This window comes from Nannobrachium achirus (genome assembly GCF_963921795.1).
Source record: "Nannobrachium achirus genome assembly, chromosome: 21".
Classification (NCBI taxonomy): Eukaryota; Metazoa; Chordata; class Actinopteri; order Myctophiformes; family Myctophidae; genus Nannobrachium; species Nannobrachium achirus.
The window spans coordinates 47,808,243-47,834,924 of NC_137828.1; the positions used below are offsets into that span (position 1 = coordinate 47,808,243).

Sequence of the window (26,682 nt, forward strand, 5' to 3'; positions counted from 1 at the left end):
GTATGCTGTTTTAGAGACATATGTTTATTTCTTTATTTACCTAGCAGGGACAATGCAAATCAATCAACCTGCCCAGTCTCTGGTGGTGAAGATATAAATCAACACAACAAAACAACAATTACAATTATTTCTTAACTTTTATTATCAGTTTGTATATAGGATAGTGCAGTGAGTGTCAGGATGTTTACATAGTAACATAAAAGTTAATTTAGTACACTTTTCTAAAAGTGATGACCAGACACTGGAACTCCCCTGCTCTCCTCATGTTTGTCCCTAGAGGTTCTCTCTTAATGTCTTTGACTAAACTTCAGCGTGACAGACAGTACCCCACAGGAAAGACAGCCGAAGACGGGAAACAAATATGATAGTAATGGAGGGTTTGCGGGCAGGTTCTATCACACTGTGTCGCCCTTTTTTTTAATATAAGCCAGACAGTAGGGTGCATGCATGGCAGCTCTGAAGAAACAACATCAACTACTCAACAATTCTATAGGTTGTGAAGGAGAGTTTTGTAGAGGGATAGTGGAGCATCATGAATGTCTATGATATATTTGAAGGGTCATATACTGTACATTAGGTTCCTTCACACTCAATCACAGGGGTCTTCAACGTTTTCAGGCAAAGGACCCCTTAGTTGAGAGAGAGATGAAGCGGGGACCCCCACAACCTGTTCAGAGATTCCAAATAGTTTCATTATTTGACAGCACAATCATCAGTGTATTTTGGATTCATGTCGATTTGTGTTATCAGATATTTATCCACTTGAACTGTCAATACTTAATAAACTTGACCTTTCACTCTGTACTTGGTCTGCTCTTTTTCCCCTCTACACCAAACCTCTAGCGTGAGGCGTTGTGAGCTTGCAGATCGGCTATTTTTGGCTAAACTTCTCAGAATATGGACGTTAGGGTTCAAATGGTTAATATAAAAAAGGAGAAAAAAAGTTCATCACACAAAGATTTGGAGGACCCTCTGTAGTAACTCTGAGGTCCCGGACCCCCTGTTGAAGACCCCTGCTCAATCACATTCAATGAAACAGTATATCTATCCACAAATGCACAGACACTCCGCATGTCTAACTGTCTGACCTCTATTGGCATGTGTCCATAGAGGAGTTTGTTGTGCCCATAGAGCTACAGACTAGTACACCAGTAAGACGCCTAAGGGCGAAAAGCGACCTCGAGGTCGCGCCATCTGTCTTGGCCATATATGGATTCTGTTAGTGTTGTTCTCCTAATAGGGCATCATCGGGGGGTACAACGGGTACGACGGGAACAGACATTGTTCCCAAAGTTAGGAACTCTTTCTCCCTGTGTGTGTGGTGTGACTGTGTGTGTGCGCGCTCGCGCGCGTGTGTGTTGGCCATCACATGCTCCCAATCCTGAGGTTAGTGAATGAACACAGCATGACAGTTGTGGAAGTCACAAGGGGAGGCCTCCAGCATCCAAAAAGATGAACCCCCCCCCCCCCACACACACACACACACACATCGTGTGAGTGAGTGCTGTTGTTGTTTGTCACTGTACATTTTTACAGTATGTGAAATACTAACTAATAGTTAGGCTGCTATTAGGTGTGTGTGTGTGTGTGTGTGTGTGTGTGTGTGTGTGTGTGTGTGTGTGTGTGCGCGCGTGCGTGCGTGCGTGCGTGCGTGCGTGCCAAACAAACAGTGAGCAGAGACTTATCACCAGTACATAATAGGCTTGTCGACAGAGACAACTTTGTTCTTGGCTCTCTCACCACACCTCGGGGCCCCGATGTGGATTTCACGCTGGCTGTGGTCGTGTGTTTTTCAAAGAGGCCCACGATCAGCTGTGTGTCATGTGCTGTTAAATTTAGCCCCCATAAGGGCTGCTTTTCTCCACCGCCCTCAAGCTCTCAATGCTGCTGCCCTTCTACTCGCACTTCTACTTACACGCACGCACGCACGCACAAACACAGGTTACCCATTGAGACATTTCCTTCATGGAATAACTTTTATTCGCATTGCCTATATATAATTGAAATCTGCCTCATAATGATGATATTAAATTGGTCAACTGAATCCACCACAGAGCATTTTTCGAGTATAAAATATGTCTAAAAATCAGGTTATAACTGGTCTAAAGGTGAAAGCTTTTTAGTCGGCTAAGCTTAGCTCATTTCAACATCATATGTATAGACCGTCCATATATAGCCGCTGAAATGACGTCTAGGCTAAGCCTCGCCGTCTAAAATAATATATATATTTTTTCATTTTAGACCAGTTAAAACCCGGTTTTAGACAGACATCTAATAGGCAACTATGGCTCACGGGAGCAGTCACTGACTTATTGTTTCGGTGTTACCAGGTTGCCCTTGGACTGCAGTGAGAGAGTGGAGGCCCTTTGGCCACTCTATGGAACATCATCCACCCCACTGGCTCTTCTGTGTTACTGTACGCTACAGAGAGAGAGACTGGTCCACTGCTGATGACACACATGGCCTGTGGAAATACATGTGGCACATGCTGTCATTTGGAGAATTAGCCACGTTCCAACCTTCGACTTACGTTTATCCACAGATGTTACAATAGCCCACACACACCCACAGACACGCACGCATGAGTGATACCCTTCAGCGACTGAAGTTAAACAAAAACTGACATCTTTCAACCTAAGTGATGAGCATTTCTTACATCATGGGTCAGGACTACGGTCGGCTCCCACAAGGTTGCTGCGTTGCCGTTCGCTATAGAGTCTGGCTATTTAGTAGCCTCGGAAATCCAGGCTTATTTTGGCGATCGGAAGAAAAATAAGCCTGGGCAAGCCCCCCTATAACTGTGCTGGTTCATGACATTTTAATTGTATAAATAAATGCAGCCGCTCAGATATCTTATTTTTGTTCGTGTGAACTGGTTTGTTTAGGCTTATTCATTATAATTATAAAATTGCTATGATTTATCACTCGTTTTCTACCACGGATCACCTCATTTACTCAAAGCGGACAGCAGCAGGAGTCATGTCACCCTCCATGTCATTTCGAGATCCGCCGGGCAGCATAGAATGTGCCGCGTTAGGTTAGACTAGGCTATTTAGTAGAACTAGCCCTTACCCGTTCAAAGATATGAGCTCCGAAATGATGTGCAGTGTGTGGGTTATGGGATGTGCACTGTGCATACAGTATATGAGGGATGGAAAGTAACTTTAACTGGTGCTTGCATGATAATATGTAGGAGCATCAATGTAAGAAATACCCGTTTAGTTTAATGGCTACAGAGATACTGTCCCCCCCAGCCCGCCCGCCCGCCCGCCCACCCGCCTACGCACGCACGCACGCACGCACGCACGCACGCACGCACGCACGCACGCACGCACGCACGCACACACACACACACACACACACACACACACACACACACACACACACACACACACACACACACACACACAGAGCTGGTTAAACATGTTGCCTCATGCTAGATGCAGAATAGATATGCCTCATGCTAGATGCAGAATAGATAGTAGATAAACCATAAAAATGCTAATATACAGCATATGATTTGTGAAAGTGACAAACAGGCTTCACAGTTATGTCAGGTGTGTTCATATGCTAATGGTGATGCGATTTCAGATCAATTGCTCCAGCCACTGAGGAGAAACGCTGTTTCAGACAGACAGACAGACACTCACTCAGACATTTCGAAAATTATATGTTTGATGGTAACACACGTGCCTTGTTCAGCGGCCTAGGCTCGCCTCCCGGCCAGATCGTACATTATCGTACACTACCATAAGTACAGTACATATATGGAATCCACATCCTCTTAATTGGGATAGAGTGTAAAAATGGACTATTGACCAACACTGAAGATTTAGCTGTCTGTCATTGTGATAGTTGACCAGTTACAACCCATGCTCATATTTGAATCTGGTTTGTTGTGCAATAGATGATACTTTGTCCATAATGCATCAGAACAATGCATCTACTCTCACGTACCAAGAGGATCAGAGATCTCTCCACCTACTGATACGTTGTCTGGTGACATCTACGTTCAACCAATAGGCTAAAACTGAGTGGAAACAATTCGGAAACGTACCAAAATAGCAACTTCAAAGAACCAATGCAAAGACTACAGGGGCATTCCCACTTATGGGACGGTGTGTGTGTTTGTGTGTGTGTGTGTGTGTGTGTGTGTGTGTGTGTGCGCGCGCGCGTGCGTGCGTGCGTGCGTGCGTGTATGTGTGTGTGCGTGCACGCACATGAAATAGAGGGATTAGAATGAATGGTTGAGTGTGGGCACACGTGTATATTTGTGGGCATATCTACTGTGTACTGTGCATATGTGTTGGGGAGGAGTGCACCATATATGCCAGACTGCAGCTTCATGCCCTTAGTCCATATCAAGTCAATCAGCAGTGAAGCCACCATGTCCCCACATGCACACGCACACACGCATGCATGCAACGCACACGCGCACACGCACACACGCACGCACACACAGCCAGAGAACAGTGCTCACAGAGCATGCTCTCTGCATGGGACAGCACTGTGCTTGCATGCTGCAGCTATCAGTTCCATAGTTTCTGGGGGCGACCATTCGTCGAAAAACAAACGTATCACAATGCGAGCTTACAGATCCTCTATTTTCAGGTCGGAGATATTTAGTGCAGGGCGAGAACAGGAGGGGGTCCTAGCATAGAGCCCTGTGGGACTTCGGTCAACTCATTATATAGGGTTTAGGTGGCATCTGGATAATGTAAAAGTAAATGGATAATGTGCCATCATTGGAAAATAAACCCTGACCGGGTGATGCAGGACTGATTCTAATAAAAAACATCTTCATGACATTTACAGATGACACATGACACATGATTGGTCACAGGCCCTGCTTTAAACCCTCGATGTTTTTGTTTGCATGCTACTGTATGTGCCCTGGAGAGGTGAGCAATAAATAGGGTCACATTTTGCAATGTCTTTTGAATAGACCTCTGTGAGCCTGATATCATGAAATGTTTGACAGTATTTGCAAAGCTGTACTATTGTTTTTTTTGTTTGTTTTAGTTTTGGTACAATTATGGGGGCGGTTGTGGCTCAGGAGGTAGAGCAGGATGGGTCGGCGGTTCAAATCCCGGCTCCTCCTGTCAACCTGTCGAAGTGTCCTTGGGCAAGACACTGAACCCCGCGTTGCCTCCAATGGTGTTAGCTGAGCTCGCCAGTTGCCACCATTGGTGTGTGAATGTTGGAAGTGAAGACGCTGGCGTTGACTCTTCGCCGCTTCACTTCCCAATGTATGAATGAAAGGACCATTGTAAAGCGCTTTGAGTTCGCAACTTGCTTAGAAAAGCGCAATAAAAATGCAAACCATTAATATTATTATTACAAATACATCATTTATTAATTTAACCCAATGGTGATTAATTACTTGTACTGTACCCGTCTGTCTGTGAGACTGTGCCCCATTTATGCCCATATGGAGATCTCAGCATTAGTCTGCCTATAGGGTGTGCCAAATGTAGTTCTAAGAGCGGCCAAAACTTGTGTGGATAATGCATCTGAACATTTTCATGTCATAGTTTTAGTCTATGAAATCAACACTCACTCACTGCAGAAGAGGTCAGGAAGGTAACACTTTATAATCAAACTTAATAATATCTAACATTGTTTACGTTATGTTGTTCTCTCAAATCTTCATCAGCCTTTTTTTGCTATCATTAGGCAAATTTGATAAGATACGAAGAGAGACCACTCTGGCGATATCATGGTTAATTTAACTGCAGGTTGAAATAAATTAGTCACCTCAGATTAAAAGCAAAACATTGTAATGTAACATCGTACGGGGTATAAAAATAATTATGAATTCAATGCCCCGGTGACACATGCAGATGAGCAGTGGACGTATGCAAATTAAGTGACTGTTACTGTTTTTTTTTCTCTCCCCAGAGAGAGGTCAAATTACAGGAGATGGCCAAGGGCAGTGACCCCCCCCACTGATCTCTGCCCACCCAGGAAACTGTATGCTTTCTCTCTCTCTCTCTCTCTCTCTCTCTCTCTCTCTCTCTCTCTCTCTCTCTCTCTTCTCACCCACCATCAGTGGTGTAAAGCAGTGGTTCCCAAACCTTTTATCTCAAGACCCAAAATTGAAATTAGACGTTTGACCGGGACCCAAACTAGTGAAAATAGTAGATCGCCATGTTGTGAGCTTGTAGATCGGCTATTTGCAAATCAAAACTGCTGAGTATCATCATCTGGATCTCCATACAGTATATGAAGATCACAACATTGAACTCATCAAACCCTGGATATCCATACATGGAGAAGACTGGAGCATCACCTAGATCTCCATATATGGAGCTGGTCAATACCTCTACATCTGACCTCACAGACTCCATATATGGATATACCGTATCTGACCTGTTCTGACATCACAGTAATGCCTCGACTAGCTCAGCAGAAGGGTATACATGCCAAAGCAGCCATGTGCACATGCCCATGTGCACGCACGCCCTTAGGGCGTCTTACTGGTATTAGGATAGATTTTGCGCGACTGTAAAGACGAAATGGAAGTGTGGAAAAGGTTCACATCCGCTTTATATTTTACTCAAGATCAAAGCTTCCCTACTCTAGACTGTATGACGGAAGCATTCGAAAATTCTCTGAGGCAACAGTTTGGCCACACGAGACTACATGCTTTCCCTCAGAGGCCCATGTGCTTAGTTTGAACTCATTCAGCTGAGTTGGTAAATCTTCTCACACAACACACACACCTTCTCCCTTCACCTTTTTGCCTTCAAGCCAAATTCATAACCCTGTGAAATGGGTGCATCATTGCGCACACGCGCGTGTGCGCACACACACACACACACACACACACACACACAAACACACACACACACACACACACACACACACACACACACACACACACACACACACACACACACACACACACACACACAGACACACACACACACACACAGGGAGTTGCGTGCAGCTGAGGTAGGTTGGCAGAAGGGATGTGAGGAGCGATCGAAGCGGCTAATTCAAGAACAGTCTGTCATCTGTGTGTGTTTGAATGTTTGAATGAATGAGAAAGACAGAGAGAGTGACTTGACGGTGCAATCATCATGGCCCCGGGTGTCTCACACACACACACACACACACACACACACACACACACACACACACACACACACACACACACACACACACACACACACACACACACACACACACACACACACACATACATTACCTACAGTAAGTGTCGAATCAGAAGCCGCTCTCCCTGATCGATGAGGTGAGAGACTGTGTCGTCGACTCTGGGATTGTTGTGCACCTGCTCTCTGTGGCGCTCAACAAAGAGACAAAAAATATCATTTCTTGCAGTGGTGTAAAGTAACTAAGTACATTTACTTAAGTACTGTACTTAAGTACAATTGAATTATTTGTACTTTACTTGAGTAATTCAAATTTTCAATACTTTTACTTCTACTCCACTACATCTCGGACCCAAATATTTTACTTTTACGCCACTACTTTTATTTGAAAACTTTAGTTACTAGTTACTTTGTACGTTTTGATTTTCATTACCCACTTCAGACCTATATACATTCTGGCCATTGAAAAGGGACATTCTACATTATGAGTACTTTCTACTTTCTTTAAGTATATTTTGACACCAATAGGCTACATTTGTACTTTTACTCAAGTACATTTTGAATTCCGGACTTTTACTTGTAAGGGTGCCCTCACACCAAAATACCTATGAGAGTGGAATCCGCATTCCGCCAATGCATTTCAATGATAAGGGAGCGTTTTTTTGCAGAAATCCTCTGCTGGCATGAAACCGCTTCACTCTCAATGAAATGCATTGGCGGAACGCGGATTCCACTCTCATAGGTACACGTACATACAAATATACAGTAGTAGGCTATAATGGTGCAAGACACACACGCAAATTCTCATGCATGCATATAAAGCACATGCTGTATGTACGTAAAACACATGTACACAAACCCTCACCCTGCAGCGTGTTCTCTGTACACCGATGATCCGGAAGCTGTCTGTAGATATATATTATAAAACTGCGATTTAAAGTACTTCCCAACAAGAACCCTGCAGGACAAAATCAGCCATATAAACTACACACACACACACACACACACACACACACACACACACACACACACACACACACACACACACACACACACACACACACACACACACACACACACATTCTTGGGCAAGAGAGAAACAGCTAAATGCGTTGTTTGCCTACAAGTGCTGCAAGTCTGAAGTAATAATCGTAATTTAACAACGTGAAGTCAAACAACATGCACCCCCCCCCCCCCCCCCAATGTCCTCAGTTTGTGCCTCCCAGCCCTGCATTCATGCTTGTGCCCTCGTATATAATTACAATTGACAATCAGATGGCGTCTTCATAGGCACATGGTACGACTGTCACAATCTCTAAGGCCACAGCGAGGCGAGGGGCCTGTCAGAAGAACTCATGACACGCTAACGCTCTCCTCACCACCATGCTGTCAATTGTTTCACTGAATCAATCAGAGACAGAGAGAGAGATAGACAGGAAGTGTGTGTATTGTTTCTGCCAGATGCACTTTGGAATTAGGAACCAGCTAGTGGATGGGGAAAGTAACTAAGTACATTTTTTTTGTCTTTTGTCGCATTCCTAAGCCAATCATTTGATGAGACTCTTTGTGTCTCCATAGGGAACAAAGCAGGCTCTTTGTGTCTCCATAGGGAACCACTTTTGGTCATCAAATTATTGGCTTAGGAATGCAACAGAAATTAAAAATAGTCTCCATCGGGTGAGTGATCGATAGTAAATATTGTGGGTGAACTATCCCTTTAAAGGTGATACACCATGAAATTTCACTTTTCCTATTTTAAAACCTTTTTTTGGGGTCCCACTTGTACCTTCTATCCTCACAAAGTCCCATTTCTGACCATTGTGTCTTTCTCTGGTTTTGGGAAGGCGGAGGTTAAAAGCATCCCACGGGTTCTCAAAACAGGCTGTCCAGATTTTTTTTTTTTCTAAACGTTTTATTCAACTACATCGAAGATAAATAAATATTGTACTTTTAACTACACTACAATGATCTGCCAGCTTCTAGTTAATTTGCTTATTTAGATTATTATTCAAAAATATTTAGGGCCACTGAAGCCCCATTTTATTCTATTTTCGAAAGACTTTGAAAAAATCCATACTTTGATGCTAACAATGTTGTACTTTTACTAAGTAAATAATGTTGAATACAGGAATTGTAACTGAGACTGAGCATTTTTATATTGTGGTATTGCTATTTTACTCAAGTAAAACATCAGAGTACTTCTTCCTCCAATGATAGGAACGATAAATGTGTGTGGAGAGTACTGTTGTTGTGAGCTTGAACAATGTTGAATTATTTTGAAAAATCTTCACTTATGACAGTGGTTCTCAACCTTTTCAGGCCGCGACGGCGCGACCCCCAAAATAATCATATTTGAACTGGGGACCCCCACCCTGAAAAGCACTAAGAGTTGAGGCATTACATTTTGTATAACATGGTTCTATTGTGAGATAGAGATAGATAACATGGTGAGATAGATAACATGGTTCTATTGCGTTGCGAGGCGTTGTGAGCATGTAGATCGGCTATTTCACAATTTCTGCCTCTAATATTTTACAATTTGGCCAATGTTTAATTTGTCATTTTAGAGGTATTAAAAAGTCCTTAAATTGTCTCTTTAGAAATGTGCAGATACCCTCTATACACTTAAACTTTGTTTGTTTGTTTACTGTTGAATGAGAAAACAATGTTTCACATTAAGCTAATCATCTGGGGACCCCCCAAAATAATTTGGGGACCCCCCAGGGGGTCCCGACCCACAGGTTGAGAACCACTGACTTATGATGACACATGGCCCAATATCAGGATGCCGGGTTGAAATTGGTTAAAGAGCAAGATTGTTGAGGTGTCATTCTTCCAAGTCCCGAGGGATGAACTTCTCACCTCTCTTGCCCTCTGCCCTCCCATGCTCTACTGTCCCCTTAGGCTGCAAAGACAGAGCGAGAGAGAGAGAGAGAGAGAGAGAGAGAGAGAGAGGAGTTTGGAGGATAGAGGTGAAGAGGGCTGTCAGCTTATCATAAGTCACTGTCACGCTGCGCTGGAGAGGAGGCGCCATGGGGAAAGGTGAGGTCACCTGTGAATCCTGACGATGTGGCTCGTCTTTTGACCCCTGATCTCTTCCTCACCAGGGGGACACTTGGAAATCGGTGCTTGATTTGGCACCCCATCAGGGCAGGGTTATGAGTGGGATGAGTGGGGGGTCTCGACTCAAACTCGTAGAAGATCACCCCTGTGGAGAGAGGAGCTCCTTATATCTTCAGAAACTGGAGAGGGGGGGGGGGTTTGCTCTAATTGGCAACCCTGCATTCTTTTTTTTCCCTTTTCTGTGGGGGTACCTGCTCTATGGCCTCATGGCTGGGTGGCTGGGTCTGACTCGGACTCTGCAGAGGTTTGATCAATCGTGGCTACAGGTCAGGACACCCCTGCTGTGAGACCTCGCGACTCCAGCATTTTGAGGTTCTGGCAACAGTCAGCGAACTGAAGTTGAAGAAAGTACATTACAAGTCATTTTCAGAGTGTGAAATGTTTTACGCTACAGAAATACTTTGAGGACTCATAATATGACTTAAAGGGCTGTATTTCGATTGTCTTAAATACCAGCTCTTATGCCTTAACTTAAAGGCCTGTCCATACTGTCGACGACCACCAAACTTTTCGTCTGAGAGTTCCGACTTTCCGACGTGCAGCTTTCCGAACTCTAATTCGGGGTAATGCTTTTAAGAAGATGCGAGTGATGTCATTTTGTAGTTGAACCGGACCTTTCAGACGAAATGTTTTGTGGTCAGAGACAGTATGGACAGGCCTTTAAGTTAAGGCATAAGAGCTGGTACTTAAGACAATCAAAATAGAGCCCAAAGTGTGCAAATAGAATGTAATGATTCTACCACAGATGCATTAATCGTGCAAAGCTATAATGTCTCAATACCTGTCATTTTTTTTTTAAAGACTTTTTAAAAAATTGTGGGAAAGTTCATTTTCTTCCATAATTGCGACCGTCAGGGAGCAGTTTACTATGAAAACCTCCACCGGCCGTCCGTCCGTCACACGTCACACCTTTGCCCTGCTCATATCTCCGCATCAGTATGACATCACACCACATGTGTACACAAACCTTTGTGTACGTTGCTGTGGCAACAGTCTGTTGTTGCTGGTCTGTTAGTGTACGTTAGCAACCACCTTAGCAACCATGGTTTTACCCTAGCAACCAACTGTTTACCCTAGCAACCAACTGTTTACCATAGCAACCATGTTTTTTTACCCTAGCAACCAACTGTTTACCATAGCAACCAGATACGCAGAGCAGGGATCTCCATATATGGGCATAAACAGGTGACATCACACTGATGTCAGATACTCAGAGCAGGGATTTCTCCATAATATATGGGCATAAAAGGGATTCTGTTAGGGATCTCCATATATGGGCATAAAAGGGATTCTGTTAGGGATCTCCATATATGGATTGGGCATACAAGGGATTCTGTTAGGGATCTCCATATATGGGCATAAAAGGGATTCTGTTAGGGATCTCCATATATGGGCATAAAAGGGATTCTGTTAGGGATCTCCATATATGGGCATAAAAGGGATTCTGTTAGCTGTTAGTGATCTCCATATATGGGCATAAAAGGGATGCTGTTAGGGATCTCCATATATGGGCATAAAAGGGATTCTGTTAGGGATCTCCATATATGGGCATGAAAGGGATTCTGTTAGGGATCTCCATATATGGGCATAAAAGGGATTGTATCCCAGATGATGCCCTGTTAGGAGATCCACACTAACAGAATCCATATATGGTCCTACCGACAGCTGCTATAAGCCAACCCTGGCGATAAGGTCTGAGTCGAAGAAATGCTTCTTTCCTGGCAAGAATTGCCCCTTTATACTGTAGGGCTCGTTTGTGTATTGTATGACATCACGCCACATCATCGGCTGAGGACTGTGTGATGTCATCATATCTCCATATATGGAGACATAAGTTGCTCATGCCCAAATATGGGCTGGTGAGGTCAGACTTAGTGTGATGCGTAGGTTATCTCCATATATGGAGATTCAACTTCAATGAGTAACCATGGCAAACTGTCAACTGCCCGTATGTCTTGATAATTGGTAAAACAAACTTTTGGCCTATTTGTGGAGATAAGCGACCAACGGTCGCTTATCTCCCGATTAGGGAGTCTTACTGGTATACTTCATGTACAGTAGGTGATCAGCCTGTGGCACTGCTGAGGTGTTATGGGAGCCACGGTTTGCTTTGATGGCAGCTCATCTGTATTGTTGAGTCTAGCGTCTCACATGTTCCTTTTGACGATACAAGTACAACATAGATTCTCTGTGGGGTTCAGGTCAGGCCAGTTGGCTGGTCAGTCAAGCACAGTATCAAGGTTACAGTACACCAGTTAATAGTAGTTTTGCCACTGTGGGCAGGTGCCGAGTCCTGCTGGAAAATGAAATCAGCATCTCCATAAAGCTTGTAAACATACGGAAACAGAAAGTGCTCTAAAGGTAGACAGATTTCCAAATGAAATGCAGAATCCATGTTCCATTGCTGAAGTAATTTGTTCAAAAGTAGCCCAGACCAAGTATTGAGAGCTTAAATTAACATACAGTACTTTTCAGATGGTCAACATTTATGTATTATAAATCTTTTTTATATTCAAATATAGATCTTTGATTTTCATGAGCTGTATACCATAATCATCAAGATTAAAACCAAAACATAATGCACAATGTAACGTAGAATATATAGTTATATTACGGAAGAGACTTTTCTGTTGCTTAGATGTATCTGTATGTAGTATGTACTGTGTAAAAATATGTGGGGACACGAGGCCAACAAATAAATGTTTTGCAATTGCATGCAATTGTGACTTTACATTCTTTGATCGTTACGGATTCATGGAAATGCTCCACCTTCATGAAAATAAGCACATTAATGTTTTCATGGATTCCTCTATTTTGCAGCCCAACCTCAAACCATTACAGTATCTGTCACAAGTAAAAACAGAGCTGTCGGGAGGAGGACAACGTGTTCTTTAATGGCAGACCAAACCACTAACGGCCTTGCCGTCACAAGGCCCTCTCATCAAACCACTCGGAGACCATTTGCCCTTCACAACTTCGCACGTCACCATGCAGGGCTTCTGTGAATCGAAGGCTCTGGTCTATTTGCTGCTTGTTCCAAACACATTCTGGAGGCCTTTGTAAAGGATGAAGTAATAAAATATAAGACAGGGAGTCATGAGATACCAGTCATATGCGTTTCCCTTTGATTTATTGGCACATTAAGACCCTTGAGGTGACATTAAATAAACAAATCCATTGTATCTTCCGAACAGCAAATAGGACATGACAGGCATGAAGGAGATGCTTGGAATGAAAGCGTTCAAACCTACTGTATGTGTTCAGTGAAAGTGTAACTGTTTGTAAAGTTCAAGGCACACAACAGACAGTGAGCACCAGATTATATGAATATGGCCAGTCAGTCTATTTTCATAGATTAGGATACACAGATAACACTGAGGCATTGATGCTAGGATAATTTTGCAACAAATATGAACTACTGCATTGAGCATGTGTCATTGTCTTTGCAAATATGAATGTGATGCTGTGCATTAAGGTTGCAGTAAAAACAAACCAAAAAGAAAAAAAAAGAACATTGCAAATTCATAATAATGTAAATTGTTGAAGTCGCCTTTTCATTCAAAGGGCGACATCGTAAATTTTGAACCTTTCACATCCCACAACACAACAGAATGATAGGATTCAGGTTAAAAGCATGCTACCCTGGCCTTTAAAAGTTACTTGAATAATTTCCTAACGATCCAATTCTCGGCATCTGTACATCACACCTACTGACGTTAAATCATAGATGTAGCCGGTCTGACCGTGCATTCGCTCCGGGCAACCGTTCTTTTTTTTTTAAGACAGCGTCACTGTGGGCTGAGTCTGTCCGCTAATGGAACTAATGGCTGAGGTTCCAGTCAGCAGCAGTAAGGCTCTCTGAGGCGAGGGTCATCGTTCACATGTTGTCACTCGTAGGAGCCCCAGCCTCTGGGTGGTCTTTTCTCTCTCTCTCTCTCTCTCTCTCTGGCCACTTTCTTTCTCTCCCTCCTTCTCTCTTGGTTCCTGCCCTGTGTCAATGACTCTATTCCTCCATTTCTCTCTCTCCCTTCCAGCCATTTCTCCCCAACTCTCGCTCTGTCTTACTGTCCTGTTTCTCTGCCTCTCTCTCTCTCTCTCTCTCTCTCTCTCGACAGTCCCTGTGGGTACTAGGGGGGTTGAAATGCCACACAGTGTCTGACTGTCCCCCCAGGGGCCTGGACTCTGGCCTTGGCTGGCTGGCTCTGTGTGGCAGCTGGTGGAGTCCGCTGCCCTCCTACTGGCCTGCAGCATCAACAGTGCTGCTGCTTGGCCCTGTTCAGAGCCTCACTCTGATCTGTGACTGCGGGGCTGACGCTCACCGCTCGCCTGCTGCCCACACTGACTGCTGGTGGGGAAGCAAGAGAGTGAGGAGGAGAGAGGGAGGGAGGGAGGGAGGGAGGGAGGGCACGTAGTGATGGGATCAGGGACAAAAAATAAAAAAAAGAGTTGAAATTAACACATTTAATTCCAGGTATATAATTCATTATTTCGATAGCTAGCGCCAGGGTTTTTCCCCATTGATTGTACCTTATTTTGAAGACCCACGGAAGCCACGAGCGTGTCCATGTTGTGCAAATTCACGCTATTGAAACATTGATCTAACTGTCTGTCGCTTAGTTAAGGCCCGGTGGGAAAAAAAGTGTTTCCCGACAATCGACGCGATCTGGAGATAAATTCTTGGATAAAGCCATTTCACTACCGGGGATTGCATTGAAGCCAATGGATTCCATCGAAGCCAATTGGATTCGTCATCTCCCAAAGAATCATGGGAAATTGAGTTTTTCCCGCTGACCGCACGCTACTGTATTTCAATATAAAACCTATATCCTGAATTTAATTGGGAAAAGCGCTCAGTGTGTTAATGGGAATTATCTACAATAATTCAAATTCGGGAGACCTCCCTCTCCCCGAAATATCAGCCAAACAAGGTTCAAGATGGCGGAGAGTTGGCAGAACAGAGTGGACTGTAAAGTTGCTGTGGACTTGGTACTGGTATTATATTAAAGGTATTATTAACAAAATAACATGTTACTCCATCTCTGGCACACTTGCTCCATGCCAAAGCTGTTTTTAGTACAAGTATGTTGATTTGGACAGATTGCAGAGAAAACTATTCATGCGGTCTTATCCAAGCGTTGTACTCTATTGTCCAACAAATTACTTCTTTAATTTCTCATATTCAGGCAATTTTTTTTAAAGGACGCAGAGTTGCTCAGAGTGACGCTCACACATACTAGCAAGCAACCTCACTGCCGTTTTATAAATAGAAATCCTTTTCACCGAGCTAGCAGCGCTTGCATGGACCTGTCATTTCCACACTACCCGTACAGCATCCCTATCCATTTAAAAACCACCACAAACAAACACACGGCAGCCTATAAACTCCCCAAACACAAAGACAAAACAAAAATATGCAAACGGACGTAACTACGACACGTTTAGCCTTAGTTCTTATGTAAGGACTTCACAACAAACATCTTGCTGATAGTGTTGGGCTAACTGGGAGGTCGACTCCCAGAACTTCTGCCACGCCAGCATCCAATAGAACCATCCCTCGTCCAGGGCTGACCAGGGCAAAATCATCATTTGAAATAAATCAAAAAACCAAACAAAGAAAAATGCAGGGATAGCCAGACTTAATTAATCTAGCTTTCAATGACTGCTTGATCTGTGTGATTAAACTGTCAGGTTGACATTGTAAAAATAACACTGACAAAAATAACAACTGAAATAATAAATACATTAAAAAAGAAATGTCAAGCTTCCCTCATGTCATTGAAATATTGAAAAAACATTTTCAGGTATGTAACCAGGGAAGAAAAAGGTACCAAATAAAACCTTAAATGTATATAGTGAACCTGCATGTTGCAATATAGATCCACAATCTCAAAACCAAAGTAGAACTTTCCCTTAAGAAGGCTGAATTGTGGGGCTCTGGATAGACCAGGGGTAAAGTTTCTGGCCACCACCGTGGAGACTAGTTGTTCTAATCCTTTGTGGATGCTCCAACGAACACAATTGGCCGGCCGTGTTCGCGGAAGGGAAAACCAGAGGTGGAGAAAAAGGGGAAACCAAACTAAACAAAACAAACAACAACTAAAGAATAAGGTTGAATTTGCCCACGTCTAGTCCAGACGACAGAGGGAGGTTGGGGTTGAATCAGGTTGGGTCAGGTATGGGGTCCAGTCTGCTGTCTCAGTGGTGTCCACTGGTGTAAACTCTGTTCCGGAGGACCACGACGGGGGGCAGGTGATGTCGCACGCCGGGGTAGTGCTGGATGTGGTCGAACCACCGAGTTACATTCACATACTTCTCCCTCTCCTGGACGGTCAACTCCACCTGGGAGGGGAAGGAGAAGGCGAGAGAACAGAAGGAAGAGATCGACGTTTAATAGACTGGGAACGCAAATCTTTGTCATGTTAAGATTTGAACCACTTTAACCATTATTTTGTGCTTCAGCTATTGAAAAATAACAGATATACGAGTCTTTGAATATATTGACACGATTCTATAAATGTCTTCTAAATCCTTCTAGGTTCTCAAACCTTTTCATGTCAAGGACCCCCAAAATTATAGGTATTTGGCCACGGACCCCCATCTCAAAATATGTTGTTCCAGTGACCCCCAGAAGTAGAGATTTGTATGCAAAAGTTTGCTTTGAAAAGTATATATTTAAAGATTTGTCAAGATTTTTCAAAAATAGCAGATCTACTTGCTCGCAAAAAATCTAAAGTGTCCAGGTCTTAAAGGGTTAAGGAACACCTGTCACATGCAGTTTCTGTATAAACTATGTGCCGTTGTTTGGAGGTATAACATACGACTGCTCATTTCTGACAGGAGATAAAAATTGTATTGTCTCTCTGTATTTGTTATCACATCCTCCACTGATTAACCACATGGACCCTAGCGTCCATATTCTGGGCATGTCATAATAGGAATAACATTTGATGAAAATAGGCAAACACTCAGTGAAAATAGCTGATTTTAGATTGTTGGGTGATGTGTGTTGTAGGGAGGAAAAGGAGGGGATTAAGTATAGACCCCCGTCGGGACCTCAAGTCAACTAGGTTTGAAAAAGTTTTCAGAACACCAGTCCTAATACTTTTGCCTTCCTCGTGGCAATTTCACACGATCACAGCGAGTGACGTCTGGAAATTTCCCTACACAGGAGAGAAATCCGCCCTGAATCAACTCTCGCGTCAGGGGCGTTTAATGTTTATGCAGTGTTGTTGCGTCCCATAAATTGAACAACGGGGGAGATGACGGTTAAGGGGGGGGGGGGGGGGGAGCTGGCTGACCTCCCGTCCTCGGGGTTAAAAACCCACAGTGACAGTAAATAAAAGTGGACTCCCCTTCTCTTCTCTTCTGCCTGGTGGCGAGTAGCAACGTTCCATCTCTAACACAACTGGTGACATCTCCCAACATGTGATCTGTCCCCTCCCTCCCTTTTTTCTCCCCGAAGTTTTCATAGTTTTGATTAGTTTTGAGTAATTTATTCTTTTAATATAATACACTATAGTGTAATAATATAATGTGGGGATTTTTTTTTAAATCAGGGGTGTGATTCAAACAGGTCAGTAGAGTATTATACAAAATAAAACAAATGATCAACAAATGATCATACCATTGAAGACATATTCAGTTAAAAGTGGCACAGCTAAACATTGGAAGGGAGATGTAATATCCACCCTCAATACTAGCCTTACGTATGAACCAAATAGAAAAAGATGAAAACTAATGTTTTCTGTATGATTTTTGTTTAATTTTAATGAGGTTTGTAAACATACAATACAGTTTAACTAAGTAATCGTTTTTTTTTTGTAGAGCCTCGTTTTTATTTATGTCAGTTAACTATTCTGTTTGTTTGTTTTTATTTTTTATATTTTGTTAGTTTTAGTTAACCATAATAACCTTGTCTCTTCCCTCCCTGTTTCCAAATGTGCCTCTTCAGACCACAGAAGGCGAACCAACTTCATATTGTCTCTGGTTTGAGGCTACAGACAGACATCACTGTTGTGCCACATCGCGTCACTTCTTCCAAGAAGCGATGATGGTGGGTGTGTGTTTATTAGCCGTGTCAAGTTGCTCTCGGTGCCCTTTGGCCATATGACTGGTCTAATTGTGCACTGTGAAAAATGGCCTGTTAAAAGTTGTAGCTTGATTGAAATGATCTCAAAAGGGACAGATCTTCCATCGATGGATGGAAGAGGGTATATTGTTGCTGTAGGGGCAGAATCCTCCCATCTCCGTAGTTTTGGAGATACAAGGTTCCAACATGATAGCGACAATACAGTATATTTCTTGTGAGATTTGCGTGTAGTGGGTGAGAGTATGGGTGACTTACAACCAGAGGATGAATGCCGTAGTACATAAGAATATCAGCTAGGGTGAACTGGTTGCCAGCCATGTAAACCTTGTCTTGTAGGTAGAGGTGGAGATCCTGTAAGACATAACATAAAAAAAATAAAACAAACTTTGTTAACCACATTAACCCTATATAGTGTCCTTAATCTGGGCATGTCATAATAGACAAACATTCATCAAAAATATGTCAACATTCGGCAGAAATAGCAAATCTACAATGCAAAATGTTGTGAACGTGCTTGGTGTGAAAGAAATTTGGTGTAGAGGGACAAAAAGAAGAGGCATTAAATGAGTAGTTCACCCCCAAAATGACTTTTTTCTATTGATTACTCATGCCATGGAGACTAGAGTTCAATAATATTTTTAGATTTTTGTCGCATTCCTAAGACATTTCAATGGGGGTAAATGTACTCGAATCAAATTTTTGTCTTAGGAATGTGACAAACTCAAGTCTCCATGGCATGAGTAATCAATAGAAAAAAAAAAGTCATTTTGGGGGTGAACTACTCCTTTAAGTATAGACCCCGGTCTACAAAGTAAGATAGGGTTTAGGTGGTTAAAGGAATATGAGTAATTTTATTATTTAACCTACATTTTTCAAGGAAGGAAGTTCCATCCCAGTGACTGGGACGGAGATCTTTTTTGCAAGGGAGACCTGGCCAGGATGCATCAACATCGAAGGAAGTTTCAAGATAAAACACTGACTAATTTAAACGATATACCATAACTTGACCTACGCTGAAACAGACAGACACAAAGGACAGAACTACTTAGTTAACCTACATACAGTATACAAGGGTGCATTAGATGCCAGCTTCCATACGTGTGTGTGTCTGTGTGTGTGTGTGTGCGTGCAGTGCACGCGCCGTGTTATGTGGACAGGAACAAAACGTAACCTCAGGGTCTATATGGCATCTCTTCCCATGACTGGTCACTAAACACAGATGCCACAACACAAAACGGCCTACTTGTTTCAACCCACTGCCAAATGACTAGAATACGCTCGCCTGTAAATCTAATGAAGCCGTCTCAAAGTTGGGATGCATGATGTGCGTTTTTCAGCCTCATTGTGTATGTGTGGAAGTGCTGGTCCCAAGGGATTGGACCATCTTTAGCACTTGTACACAGTGCAAACAGCACACTCCTCTCTCACACACACACACACACACACACACACACACACACACACACACACACACACACACACACACACACACACACACACACACACACACACACACACACACACACACACACACACACACACACACACAAAGCATCTTGGGGGCAAATGGAGTTATTGTGCGGCAGTGAGTGGGTGATGCTAAGCAAGGCATGAAGACAGCAGACTTTCTCCCGTTCCACGATCAGATCCTTGCCTTTCTTAGCCTGCAGCCATGGAGCTGAAGCCCAGTCGGGCAGGAGAGGAAACTCCCTTGGTGCCTCCACTGAGCACATGGAGCTCCAACCCTGACTCCTCTGTCTTCAGCTTCAACCCACCCCTCCACACACCCCCCCCCCCCTCCCCCCCCCAAAACACACACAGGAAAACAACATAGGGCTCTGCACACTCAAAATAGTAGAGTATTGACTAATAACGACTTAACCCACGATTAAGACCTGAGGTCAAATGCCTTCTTAATCAATAGTTCTCAAACTTCAATATAACACTTTCAAGATATTTTTTTTCCTCCAAAATACAAGCTCGCAGCGTGGCATGAAGATGTATTTTGCAACTGGAGCTGTTGAACAGAACAAATTTCCTTTGGGATTAATAAAGTATATATCTATCTATCTAACGGGTTAAGCCGGGTTAATAGCTGATCTACAAGCTCACGTGTCACATTGCGATTGCTAAGAACAGGGACACCAGGTCGAAAGTGTACCATTTTAAAAGTGGTAAAACTGAAAATAATTCATCGCGGCACGTTTTGCACAATTTTTGGTGGCAACTCAGGCTCATAAACCAGCGGCTTTTGAATTATTTTTCACTCTAGAAAGTTCTGTCGTGGTTAATTATTTTGAGAATGGCTTGTTTTAACTTTTACATTTTTACTTGGTCAGTGCTAAAAAGAGGCCTTTGTCCATTCTCTCATCATAATATTATGGTAGAGTCTGGGAAGCTGGCTGATTTTTAGGGGTGGATATTGTACAGACTTGAGCACTTTGACTGATTCTTATATAACAGAAATGAATGTACAACAGGTTTGTTGGAATTGCATGCCAGCACCAGCAGTTTTTCCTCTGACATGTTTAGACATGTTTAGGACCAGGCACGTGCACACACAGACATCAAAGGGGGCTTGAGCCCCTGCCCTTTTATCCGTCTGTAAAAAGTGCCCTCTCCAGACCATGAATGCAGTTTTTGCTATGGTGAAAGAAATTCAAATGCCCTCTTTCCATGCCATTCCTGAAGGCAGCATTCAAGAGAATTGCCTTGTCCAAACTCTCCTGAACTTGAATGCAGCATCTTAGAAAGAATTGGACTCTGTGTGTAGAAACCCATGCTGTAGGCTATGCCACATCTCCTGTATTGACTTAATTGTAACTTAGTTCAGTGTGGTATCAAGCACAGAAACCTTCACCAAAAGGCCCTTTTAGAAATTTCAGCCCCTGCCTCTCTAACATTCTCTGCACGTCCATGTTTAGGACGGTTTCCATGGTCAGTCATTCTTGTCCAATTATATCCTTATTATTTTATTCTTTTTGTCATGAAAGGAGTTAACGATTCAGTGTTTTTCTGTCAGAACCTGTCTCCCAAGTCTAGCTTAAACAGAACAAACAACTTGGTCCACATGGGAACCATTTGGCCAGTGCCCCAAATTCTTTAATTTCATCCATCCCTCCAGAGTTCCTGGGCCAATTTGGCACAAAAGTTGCAACCCTGACAATGTCTCTAAATCAGAACTAAAAGCCACTGAGGAATACTTGAGAAAACCGGAGATTTACAATATGAACTGTAAAAAATACCATGAAGAAATGAAGACGTTTTGACACCAAATCTTTGCTAGTGCTCCTAAATTAAAAGTGAGCACCAGTGCTACGAAGTAAAAAAGTTTTTTCAAGCCCTGGTTTATGTTTTCTTAAAATGTGCTATTTTATACCGGTCTAAATACAATGGCAGCTGACTGTTGCATTTGAAAGGAGGACACAGCTCAAGCAGCAGGACAGGTCAGGACAGGAGGCCAGCGGGCACCAGCACTGCGTTGCTCAGGGCAGTCTTACTTCAGTTAAGTGGCACCATTAAAACATTTAGAAGGCCTGTCCAGATAACATGCTGGCAAACAGCGTGACTCCTCAGCCATGCCACAATACCACGTCATGCTGAGACGCTTGCTTGCTTGCTTGCGCGCGCACACACACACACACACACACACACACACACACACACACACACACACACACACACACACACACACACACACACACACACACACACACACACACACACACACACACACACACACACACACACACACACACACACACACACACACACACACACACAGAGTTCATGCTGACAGGACAGTGCCAAGAGGGCCTAGCATCCAGCAGACCAGTGTCTGGCGATCCGTTTCACACTGACTGGCATCAGCCACATTAAACCATTTTACTGTGTGTGTGTGTGTGTGTGTGTGTGTGTGTGTGTGTGTGTGTGTGTGTGTGTGTCTGGGGTGGAGGGGGGCTGGAAGGGGTGGGGGTTATTGTCACTGAAGGGCCATACATCAATCTGTATTCCTGTCTCTTGTTCAATGACACACGCACACACATTTGTATTACTTTACTTTTGACACGAAACATTTCAGAACGGCAATTTTACAAATCATGCCTCAGCCCATTATGAACACACTGTGTCAGTCTCATGTGGTCTATGACTATGATGTCAGTCATCTCTACTAACAACTTACCACGCATGATTTGTGGCACATGAGCAAACGTGAGTTTCAGTGTACCTTATGCACAGTGGTGCTTTGGGATTTTTTTTCCCGGGCGGACGGTCATTTATTGACGTCACGTGCACGCGCCTCTAGAGGCTATTTAGATAGAAAGGATGTTAGCAGATCTAATGGTGGGAAAACAATAGTTTTCTAGTCTTAATTACATTTGCATTGTTACTTAAGATTTTATGTTCTACTTTCTTTAAATTCATTTAGAAAATACAGCGCTGCAGTAGGATAGAGAAACAAAGTTTGCCTTGAACGAATCTCAAACACTAAATACCACAGTAATGGATGAGGACACACACACATCGACACATGCACAGGCAGTCACAGCTGGAAACCTAAGTAGGCTATACCTGTATATCCATATGAATAGAGGCTTGAGGACGCTCACACATCACCACTATAGAAACCTGTTATGCATAGTAGTAGCCACTGATTAAAGTATTGCTTGAAGTTATCGCGGATTCGCGGGGTGGGGGGTTGTCGCGGCTCTCGTGGGGGGGGTATGCAGACTATGCAAGCGTTTACACGGTCGTGCACCGTTCGGTGCCGTCCGTGCGCGTGCATGTGGGGAAATATTTCCGGCCACACGGCGTCCGGTCCCGTCCGGCCCCCAAAGCACTACTGCTTATGCAAGAAATCATGGACAAGAACTTTTGATGACTCAGACTAAACTCTATTCTGTACATACCCGCTCTTTGTGACTGAGACCCAATACCTCCGATTTGATTCCATCTGGAGACCTGTGATGCATGTCCTTTACCCTCCCCTGCCAAGTTTCCTCTCAACCATCTTTTTTTTTTCTTAAATATTTTATCCCACGATTTTGTAACCCATTTTTCCCCCAGTGCCAATTGTCTAATCCAGTGGTTCTCAACCTGTGGGTCGGGACCCCCAGAGGGGTCCCCAAATTATTTTGGGGGGTCCCCAGATGTTATAGCTAAATGTTAACATTATTTTCTCACTCAACAGTAAACAGACCGACATACAGTATAAGTGTATAGAAGGTATCTAAAGTGACACTTTAAGGACTTTAAAGACCTTTTTAGTACCTCTGGTCAAACATTAGTCAAATTGTCAAATATTAGAGGCAGAAACAATGGTATAGGTCGAGTCAAACTAAATGTAATGCCAACTCCTACAATTCCAAGTGTTTGTGCAGGATGAGGGGTCCCCAGTTCAAATATGATTATTTTGGGGGTCACGGCCTGAAAAGGTTGAGAACCACTGGTCTAATCAATGTATTCCTGGGCGCTACACTCCCCCTGACAACCTGGGGAGAGCAACGGACTGACCTCATGCTTCCTTCTATGCATGAGGAGTCCAAGCCACTTCTTTTCACCTGACAGGGGGAAGTTTCCCCAGCTGGACGTAGTGCGTGGAAGGAACACGTTATTCGAACCAGTTCCTTTCCCCTCCATCAGGCGCCCCGGCTGACCAGGGGGAGGCAGTATAGAGACCAGGATTACTGCATGTTTTTGTGAGGGTACCTACCCTAGGTCTAGGAAACACGGGGAGAACATGCAAACTCCACACAGAAAGTCTCTCTACCATCTTATCAAAATAACGCAAGAACTGACAAAAGAAAAACTGTTATACAAATGTACCAAGAAAACATAACTCCTATTATACTACTTTGAAACTTACAGTAAATACTCCAGCACCTTTACATGAGAATGGCCTTCATGTCAGGCGAAATATTTAAAAAAGATTTCACAGGATATTTTCTACCTTAAGAATGGTTTTGATGTCTTCCTTGGCATAGCCGTCCAGTTTGCTGACTCTGTACTCTAACCACTGGTGAACCACGGCCCGCTGCTCTGCCGAGGCACCCAGCAGCTCTGGACGCTTGTTCTCCTTCACCAGGTGACACGCAACCGTCATCAAGCCCACCAGAGGAGGACCATTGTTACTCTGTAGCACAGGTAACTGAAGGGACAGGGAACAAGAGAGGAAACAGGGGAGGGGAGGAGAGGAGAGAGATTATGATACAGTATTCTTGTGCAAAAACAAAAACTATCTGGAGTTAAACAGTTTCCAACTATACCCTATACCAGGGGTCTTCAACGTTTTGGGGCCAAGGACCCCTTAGTTGAGAGAGAGATGACCCCCACAACTTGTTAATAGATTCCATATAATTTATCTTTTGACAGCACAATCATCAGTGTATTTTGGAATCACGTTGATTTGTGTTTTCAGATATTTAACCACTTGAACCGTCAATACTTAAAAAACTTGACCTTTCACTCTGTACTTAGTCTGCTCTTTTTCCCCTCTACACCAAAGCTCTTTGCTGAAAATTGCCGATCTACAAGCTCACAACGCCTTGCAGTAGATCTGCTATTTTTGGCTAAAGTTCTCTGAATATGGACACTAGGGTTCAAGTGGTTAGTTAATATAAAAAAGGAGAAAAAGGTTTCTATCACACAAAGATTTGGAGGACCCCCTGACGTAACTCTGAGGACCCCCTAGGGGTCCCGGACCCCCTGTTGAAGACCCCGGTCCTATACTGCTAGGGATTTTAAGAAAACTATTGTATACTATATTATGACTATATTAAACGACTATGACAGCCAAAATCAGGGGTCATCCATATGTCCGTACAGAATGTGTCTTGGTCTTGCCCATGGCAAAGCTGAGATTTTCTGTTTTACACAAACACAACACGTTCTTATTTTAATCATAATACCTGATTACAACATGTCAAGTCTCCAGATTTTCTTCAGAATACGATATACACCGTATGACACTATGGCACATTAAGAGTCCACTAGTACTAGTGGTTACCCAATATATGTGTAGAAATTGATCCAAATGGACCCGTTATTGTCATTCAGGGCTATCTCTTGATTTTCAGGGCTCTCTTAAAGTGTTTCTCTGGTAATATATTGTCCGGTCACTTTGATGTCCGTGGCAAAAATTGAATTTGGAATGACAAAAATGCCACAAGCCAACATGCCAATGACCCCTGGCAAAAATATAGTTATTCATGTCATCAATACACAGTAAAATCGACAGTGAGTAATAACACATTTGTAGGTCTGTAACGCAGTTAAAGAGTTGCAAGGATTATGTACATGAAATATGACTGTATGGAAGCATTCATGCACGCACTTGACAGCTCACTCCACGTAACCTCGCCTACCAGGCTTTCTCCGGAGAGAGATACACTCCACGTTCTCCCTGCGCATGTTCACAACGATCTGTACGCATGGGCATTTAATGTGCAATGAGTTGTGGAAATATGATAAGATAACTGTGGCTATCAAATGCTAATGTTGGGATATTGGTTAAATAACATATCAGACAAGCTTGGTTAATGAACAACGTAGTTATAAAGCCCCGTCGTAAACAAAAATGCCACAGCAATAATAACACTTGAACCACATAGACAGACAGACAGAGTTGAAAGCAGCAGGCTGGCTAGCATTTAGCAACATGTGTGTGCATATTTCAGCAGCTCGCTAACGTCCGACAGCTCCAACGCTTATAACAGTTCAACGTAACGACAATAAACACTGTGTGTCATTGTCATTTCACCTTGTTGTCCCCCAGAGTACTGAACTTATTAGGTTTATTAAGACCTAAGTATTTCTCCAGCGACGACAGCTCCTTCAATGCCATCTTGGATTTTTATCACATGTAGCGCAGGAGTCAGTGTTGCCAGACCTTGCGAGAAAAAAAGGTAGGCTATATAATATGAAAACAAGACCAAAAGAAGCCATAATATGAGCACACGCTGTTTGTTTGTTTGTTTGATTGATTGATTGATTGAAGACCTTATTAGAAGTTTGCATAGGAAAAGGTACAGTTTCATGACGGGGTACAGTTCACTGGTAGGCTACAAGGTCAACTAAAAGGAGATCCTAGAAAGCACTTGGCTAAGCTAGGCTTATTTGCACACACTGACCCTGTGAGCTCGTATCTGCTATCTTTAAATATGCTAGTGATTTTTTTTTTTGCATTGGATATGTTTTTTAATTATTTTACATCACAAATCTTGTATGGGGGTCCGGGTCCCTGACTGACTCCATGGCACATAGACAGTAATTTCAGATTGATTGATTGATTGATTGATTGATTGATTGAAGTATTTATTATAAGTTTGCATAGGAAAAGGTACTGTTTCATGA

At 43.1% G+C, this 26,682-nt stretch overlaps 1 protein-coding gene across 1 annotated transcript; it reads right to left on the reverse strand.

Annotated features, from left to right (window-relative positions):
• Positions 1-13,381: 13,381 nt before the first annotated feature.
• On the reverse strand, positions 13,382-26,173 carry eef1e1 (eukaryotic translation elongation factor 1 epsilon 1; the record flags this gene model as incomplete). The annotated part of the gene is made up of 4 exons (XM_080751974.1): positions 13,382-16,580; positions 18,586-18,681; positions 24,281-24,478; positions 26,090-26,173. The coding sequence occupies 4 exons, from the start codon at positions 26,171-26,173 to the stop codon at positions 16,437-16,439; spliced, it is 522 nt and encodes a 173-aa protein (XP_080608100.1). The 3' UTR covers positions 13,382-16,436.
• Between the last annotated feature and the right edge of the window lie 509 nt (positions 26,174-26,682).